This window comes from Nansenia antarctica, assembly GCF_963989245.1.
Source record: "Nansenia antarctica genome assembly, chromosome: 7".
NCBI lineage: Eukaryota > Metazoa > Chordata > Actinopteri > Argentiniformes > Microstomatidae > Nansenia > Nansenia antarctica.
Window position 1 is genome coordinate 36,054,121 of NC_137677.1, and position 8,484 is coordinate 36,062,604.

At 41.3% G+C, this 8,484-nt stretch overlaps 1 protein-coding gene across 1 annotated transcript in view; it reads left to right on the top strand.

The window, feature by feature from the left end:
- The window catches only part of igf2bp2a (insulin-like growth factor 2 mRNA binding protein 2a), a gene marked incomplete at its 5' end in the record, with an annotated part of 41,342 nt that continues 32,858 nt past the window's right edge, over positions 1–8,484 (top strand). The window contains 2 exons of the mRNA XM_080536704.1: positions 1–175; positions 1,184–1,193. Coding sequence (XP_080392830.1) covers positions 1–175; positions 1,184–1,193 — 185 coding nt within the window. The remainder of the gene's footprint in view (positions 176–1,183; positions 1,194–8,484) is intronic.

An 8,484-nucleotide genomic window follows, 5' to 3' on the forward strand; every position in this document is an offset into this window, starting at 1 on the left:
ATGAACAAACTATATGTGGGGAATCTGAGTCCTTCGGTCACTGTGGAGGACTTGAGGCAGCTCTTCGGCGAGAGGAAGCTTCCAGTGGCCGACCAGGTTCTGCTCAAATCCGGCTATGCTTTTGTGGACTTCCCCGACCAAAACTGGGCCATAAAAGCAATTGAGACTCTCTCTGGTAAGTGCACATTTGGACTACGGGGGGATGATTGCAGAATTGACAGATATCACCAAGTCAGAGCTGAGCAGTTCACACAACTACTATTGGAAAAAATAAATTAGAAATAATTGTCATTCCCTTCCCAGTATTTCGCAGGGGACTGTGTTGGCTGTAGGCTCTTACCTCAGCACCAGAGTTCGGATGAACAGTCACTAGCCGTGGTCAAATAACATTCAGAAAAATGATCGATCATGATCATTCACGAGTGTCGCCGTATGCGTGAGGAAAAACACGTTACATTGTAACGTAATTACCGCAATATTACCTATATTCTATAATATATATCCTATGATATACTGAGAGGCGCTACTCTGTAACCACCCAGTGGGACGTATGGGACGGTCTGATCTGATGTTCGGGGGTAGGCATAATTATTTTTCAGTTATTTTTTATCTTGATTTTATTGAAAAGAACCGAGCGAAGTAACCGGAGAGAATGTGTCAAATCCATGTTCCTATGATGCCTGGGTAGGTTTTTACGAGGTGTCTTGAAGGTGGGTGATGGGGGTCCGGAGCTAGGGGAGAGTAAACAGGTAGCTGGGGGGGCCGAGGTGAGACCAGGGCTGCACCGCCAGGCCACTTACACATCAGCCCGATGAGACGGGGAACACGTCTGTGTGTGCGGCCCGAACAACGGGCCACTCCGGCTGGGTCACCACGGGGAAGACGTAGCCTTACCTAAGACACCCAGGCTTGTCTCTGTGCAAGGATCACCTCTTTGATGTTGCATTCTTTACTGTTAAAAAAAAGAAGATCCTCATCGCAATGAAGCTTTGTGGGAGTGGAAAGCATGGCTGCCCCTACGAGTCCCCATCGTAAGCTTTTAAATATGAGCTCATCAACCTCTTTTTGGCGCCGATTTCCCTGAAATGTGATTCACAAAATTGCACATTAAACAGTGTTATCTAAGTCATCATGACTGTATTTGCAACCCAACACAATTGTGGTGTTGTCCATTTCCTCCCAGCTAGTGAACAGTGAGATGTCTGCAGACTGCATATGGGTTGTGTGTGACACTCACACGTGAAGTGATTGCAGATTGTTACTGTAAATACAATGTGACAGTGAGAAGATGTTACTACAGACATGTGTGATGCATGCATCACTCAAGTCATTACAACTGTACTTCCAGCATGTTAACCTATCTACCATATCCATTTCGTCCCTACAGGTAAAGTTGAATTACATGGAAAGGTGATTGAGGTAGACTACTCTGTTCCCAAAAAACTAAGGTAATGATAATGCATTTTTCTTTCTAATAATGCCTCTAATAATAATCTTGTCTATTGTCCCCATAACCAACCATGTTGGGCAGGTTGTGTGTGTGTCGTGGCTTGGGCACGTTTAGTTTGGCTGTAGTCTTCTGTTTACCACTCAAGATGTGATTTTTTGTTTGTGTCCAACATATCTGATGTAGATGAATATAACACTGCAGGTTATCTCAGCCCAACACGTTTATTAGAATAACAAAATGGGCGAACATGTTCAACAACAACACTTCCTGTTTTAATGCCCTCAGTGAATTGGTGTAAATTGTGTTGATACTCCTGTTTTGAAAGTGGGCTTAACAAATAAAACGACACAAAAATACTTAAATGAGCACACCTTCTAGTGTTCTGTGTGCCCTATTCATGTGAGGCCTCTGCGCTGTATTTTCTCATAATGTGTATTTTTGTGATTTACCACTGATTCACTCATTGGCTTAGAAACACTGCAATGTATAATGTTTTGCATACCAATCAAATGGGTCCATCGTCTGCCTTATGGTAGTCCACCACAGAGTGTTTGTATGTATGTATGTATGTATGTATGTGCATATGTGTGCGTGCGTGTGTGTGTGTGTGTGTATGTGTGTGTGTGTGTGTGTGTGTGTGTCTGTGTGTGTGTATGTGGCTGGTAGATGATCCTTGGTTCTTGATTCCAAGTTGTTGTTGTTGTTGTTGTTCAGCATTGCCATAGGTCTGTACTGTACCAAGAACACGTAGCATTGCCTTATTGCAAGGGCCTGTTAGAATGGTACGAAAAAATCAAGCCAACTCAAATGCAAAAGTGTGTAAAAAAACAACAACTTGTATATCACTATTATATCATGATCACGTTTAACATAGTCATACAAATTCCTTCAACATAAGTCACTGGGGGGACTTATGAGAAAGTACATTGCGTGACATAAAGGTAAATATGCAAGCCCCTTGTGGTGAACACGTGACCAGATCTGTATGTGCTCCTTCCCTCTCCTCCCCCTCTCCTCCCCCTCTCCCCCCCTCGCTGGGGAAGCCTACATTTTCCTGCATGTGAGAACTAACGTCCTGCTAATGTCCTGCTAACGTCCTCCTCCTGGCGGGCGTGAGCTGTGAGCTGGTTGATTTGAGCTCCCCAGAACCACCAGGACATGAGATTGAAGGCATTACTACTTACAACATATTTGTGTAGGCTACAATAACCAGCCTATGGGAGAAACACACACACACACACACACACACACACACACACACGCACACACTACTAGTAGTTTAGGCTCGCAATGAACGTAAAAAACAGCAATTTGCTATGTGTGTGAGCCACTCCCCAGAGTAAGAGCAGGGCCAGTGTGTGTCATGGGAATGGCTCCAGTCTTGATTGGAGAGTCTGAGGGCTGTCATGGGTGCCTCGGTCAGACGGACATGGCTAGGCCTGTACGCTACTGAGCCTTATTTAGCCCCCTCTTAGCATGTCAGGAGGAAGTAGGCAACCATGCGTGTGTGCAGCCATGCGTGTGTGCAACCATGCGTGTGTGTGTCGCTGAGGTAAAGGGTCAAATTCTGATCAGAACGTTTGACACATTTGTTATCTTGAGAAGGGGCATTATAGAAGGCATTGTGATTTGGATGCACATGCACAAGAATACACAGGCCTAGAATAATGACATTCTGCGCCTTGTTAGGTGGCTGTTAACAGATTCATCATGTTTAGGTCTGATGGAGGTTTTTCCGTGTGATTTGTGGAAATAAAAATGTGTGCTTAATGTGGGCCAGCTCAGCAGATAATTATTTGATGATCTGTATGGGTTGAAATAAAAAACGAAATCACAATTTTAATAGGAAGAAGTCAATTCTATTATCAACTCTTTATTTCTTAATTTTACAGCTCAATATTATCAGACATTGTGTCTCCTGAAGCACATTTTTAAAGGTGTCATCGTTTTAAAAGGGACTTGTTACCTTCCACTTGTAATTCCTGCCAAAGGCTAAACCAGGACCATGCAAACTTTCTTTGGCGTCAATTGTCACTAAATGTAAGATCTCAGATTAGATGATTTAATGCTACCAAGTTGTCCCTATATATTTTCCAGCACTTCAGTTTTTTTTTAAATGTTCTGAAATTGAAGAAACAAGTGGATGTTATAACATACTTTTAATATGATAAATTAAAAACATGTTTATATATCATTTTAACAATACATTCCACAACATGTTGTCACTTCTCTGTTGAAATGTGTTTGATTTTAAATTTCGACATGCCAGAATATTTAGTTTAAATGTTAGACCTGGCTTCTAATGATTATCAAGTTTATTTACTGCGACGTTTTAATATGACTCATCAAGTCAGTTGTGAAGGCTATTTCCTTTGTTGATTTCTTCAATTCCAGTAATCACATAGCTTTAAAAGGCCTGTACCAAACTATATTATTAACCGTCTTTGATAGTAATCTTAATTCTATTTTAAACACAATACATTTGATACACTGATTATATCAGAGCTGTTGTAAGAACTTGTAATTCGTCCACTAATTTCCTTATTGCCATTTGTCTGGAGATGTTGTGAATGTAGCTGGTGTGCAGTCATGGTGTGTGTGTGTTGTGTTGGTCTGTGTGTGCAGAGTCATGGTGTGTGTGTTGTGTTGGTCTGTGTGTGGGATGGTTGAGGTGTGATAGTGGAGTGACACCTCCTGGTCCAGGAGGCCTGGGTAATGACACGCTGCAGCGCTGGTTGGCTGTGGGCTGTGGGGCTCCAGCTACACATTTACTGAATGAAGTCTCCTCTAGAATATGAGCTGCAGACCACAAATAGTATACAGATGAGTTTAATCTGAGTTTAATCTGAGTGCTGCTGGCCATTTTGTTTAATTCAGTTACTGTATAACAAGTTGATTACAATACATAATATAACATTGGTCTTATTTGTTCCATATTCTAGAAACATGTTTTGTATTTGGTTTGAACAAATATATTACTGCACATGTAATGTTATTTAATATGATAGTAATTAGATTATACCATTCAGAATAAGTATATTCAGGTATAATCACTCTGCAAGTGGAGTTTGAAATTATGCTGACACTAAAAGATACTTATAGATGACTCTAGATATTTTTATTGAATGTTGCATTTATTGTTAGTGGTTTTGAACTTTGTGGAAAACATTTCATGTTGAGTGATTAAATAGTATTAGAATGATCACGTTGTATGTGTCATTACTTTAATCTTAAAACCTATTATTATTATTTTAATAGAAGAAAGGACAACTGCCTTCAGTGTTTCTGGTGTTCGTAGGAGCCGGTTAGATATTATTTCATCCATACAAATTATCAAAAGATTTGATTTAAATAGATGCACAATTAGCAATTTATATGCACTTAATTTAAGTGTTCATAATGCAGTTAATTAAGTGTTCATAATGCATGTTCTAATTGAATATATTTTCACAACACTGTTTTACCAATGAGGTGTTTTAAAAGCCTGTTGTGGTTTATGTTGATCTTTTTACATGAGTGTAATTGATTTAATACAGTTTATCAGAACATATTTTACTAATATATCTATTCTTTATTGCCTCAGAATTGATATCTTTAATTACACAAAATCATTATGCTACAAAGTATAATACAACACTAAACTATACATGTATTACAGGCCCTGTAAAGGACTAAGACATATCATATTTTAGGATGAACAAATCATTTGTTACGGAAAGACATATATTATGAGCAATCTCATATTGATTCATAAATATCTCACTTCAATGCCAGTTCTCCCATGCCTAGTCTGCATTCAACAACAAAAATCATAGGATAATTATGAGTTTCAAAAGAAAGAGTAGATAGATATCCTTTTCAATGCTTTCAAATACCAATGCACTTGTCCCTGCAAAACAGTTTTATACCACCCAAGTCAATATTTGCATAGCTTTTGAATTGAAATTGTTTATTGGAACTATTAGCTAAAACCTTTACAATAACATTAGGCTGTCGGTTCAATGAGTAGATATGCTGGTTGGAATGGATATGAAAATATCTGCCATGTTTGTTTTACTTGTTTTTATCCTCCTACATTGATAGTGGCTTTTACATTTATTCTGTTTTCCTTGTTTGTGTGGGAAATATCCCTCCTATGGGACAATGTGTAGAATCTTTGAGAGGCCCACAAGATTATCATATTTTTTATTGTCATAATACCAAATCAAAATTCAGAAAGCTTGTAAATTGGACTATTGAAACCCTGCACCAGTATGTGAAAACTCAAGAACCACTCTAAATGAATCGTTCATTCATTCATCATTAATCATCATAATCATCTGAATCATTATGTTTTAATGAGGTAGAATTTGAAGACAGATAAATTGATTGGGGCTGAGAGAAGAGGCCATTGGAATGTGCTGTATGCTGAGGTAGTGCTGCAGAGAGATCTTTGGGAGGCTGCACGGCTACAGGCTACAGCTCTGGAGAGGTAGGATGCACCCTCCATAGCCCTGTAAGACTGTCTGACAGACAAGGTTGGTGACAGCACACAACCTGCTGTCAGGTAATTGTGAGGTAATCACATGCATAATTTGAGATTCATGAAAACTTTATTAGACTGCGATCTACTGTTTCTTATGGGTGCTGAGGTGGTTCGGCGGTAATAATTTACAAGCTGAAGAAGCCGAATGACGGTCTCTGTCTTATAGAGAACATTAGGAGAGTGTCTTAACCGGTTCACATGCCTCAGACCATTAACCAGAGATAATCAGATTGCGTTTGAGGTTCTCCGGCGATCCATTAAGGAGCCGTTTGCGCATGGCCCACAGTATGGGCACCTACTGTCTAACTGTGTGTAACGTCGTTGACTATGTTGTATGTGTTCTCAGCGCAAGAGTGCTATCAGATTGTGTGAGTTGACATCCTCTCTCTCAATCTCTGTGGCTCTGTGGAAGTGAAGGTGTGACGACAAGTGTCAGAATAAACAAACGTGACACACTCATTATGAGTTCACAGGTGCATGTCGCGGCAGAATTCGGAATGAAACAAAACATTGGGATGAACGCAATTTACGACCGTCACGTGCAGATGTTTCTGTGTGTGTCGGTGTGTGTGTTTGGTGTGTGTGTCGGTGGGTCATCAGTGTACCAACGGCGCACAGCGAAATACGATAGCCATCAGTTGATCCACTCTGAATCCGTTAATACTGGCTGTTGAATCCTGGTGTGTGGGTGTGCTCTCTCAGTAGTACCAGTGTTCCCTAACACCTCCTGTCCCCTGTCCCCTTACCTCCTTGTCCTTATAGCACAGGAGCCCTGAGGCTGCGTTCCAAACCGACCCCTAGCCCCTTACCCATCTACACTCCTGACCTAGAGGAGACAGACAGGGTGAACGCCTTACTTAGTCTTATCAGATGGCCAGATGGATCTGTTGTCGCCATATTGCTTATATATCGATCGCATCCTTTTCAGAGGTGAGGTTATGTCTAGGGTTAGTAGAGTTAGTAGACAGTGTCTAGAGTTAGTAGAGTTAGTAGACAGTGTCTAGGGTTAGTAGAGGTAGTAGAGGTAGTAGAGTTAGTAGACAGTGTCTAGGGTTAGTAGAGTTAGTAGAGGTAGTAGACAGTGTCTAGGGTTAGTAGAGTTAGTAGGGGTAGTAGAGGTAGTAGACAGTGTCTAGGGTTAGTAGAGTTAGTAGAGGTAGTAGACAGTGTCTAGAGTTAGTAGAGTTAGTAGAGTTAGTAGACAGTGTCTAGAGTTAGTAGAGTTAGTAGAGTTAGTAGACAGTGTCTAGGGCTAGTAGAGTTAGTAGAGGTAGTAGACAGTGTCTAGAGTTAGTAGAGGTAGTAGAGGTAGTAGAGGTAGTAGACAGTGTAAACGCCTGAACTTCCCCACCGGGGGATCAATAGTACCTGTCTCTCTGTATCGATCTGAGGGGTTCGGAGTTGATTTGGGATATTGAGCCTGGGAGAGAAGAAGGCTGCTCTGCTCCTGGCGCTTGGAGGATCTCCAACCCAGAGGACAGGGCCGGGGGGGGGCGGGGGCGGGCGATATCTGTGATCTCCTCTCTGCCCTCGTCAACACTGAGATGCCCTCAGAGATCTCCCCAGGGGGCCGCTGGTGCTACGTACACGCGCGTCACACGCTGTGGGGCACCCAGCGCCCGGGGAGGGGGGCAGCATAACTGCCTAACGATCACCAGAATCATCATAATGTTGAATTACTTCATTCGATTTAAGATGAAGCACAATGACAATAGGCACCGTTAGACCCGTTATTATTATTATTATTATTATTATTATTATTATTATTAGATGAAACCGAATCCCCCTGAAGCCCAGTAGCAGCATTGGGTTCTGACACGGCGCCACGAAGGCTTTCGGAAGAGGCAGATGAAAAAGAAAAGGCATGAACTGAAATTGACGTATGTTGAAACAGACTGTCAGTGTGAATGTTGAAACGACTGCCAGAGTCGATGTTGTTAATGATACGGCGTGTCAAATGTTTTGCTTGTCGCACACATCTAGTGAGCTTTAGTTGTCAAGGCAAGGCAAGGCAAGGCAGGTTTATTTGTATAATTTCATTGTTTTTGTTAGGACCCTAGCAGCGGCATTTAGGATGAGCTGCAATTTACGAACAGCTCCTTTAGATAGGCCTGATAGTAGACCATTACAATAATCAAGTCTACTCGAAACAAACGCATGGATGAGTTTTTCACGGTCTTGCTTGGACATGAAACCTCTCATTCTTGTTATGTTTTTCACCATTACACCAAGATTTCTGACCTGTTTTTTAGTTTGAAGAGAGAGAGAATCAAGTTTTGCACTGACTTTCGATCTTTTGTCAGGTGCACCGAATACAATTATCTCTGTTTTGTCCTTGTTTAGTTGGAGGAAGATTTTTTTTATTTGCTCGATGCAATTACAGAGGTCGTCAATGGCACTATAGTCGTTCGGCGAGAGGGCTGTGTAGATTTGAGTGTCATCCGCATAGTTGTGGTAGACAATTCTGTTCTTGTTTATGAGGCCGAGGTCAAGGCCGCCTTTGGTTTCT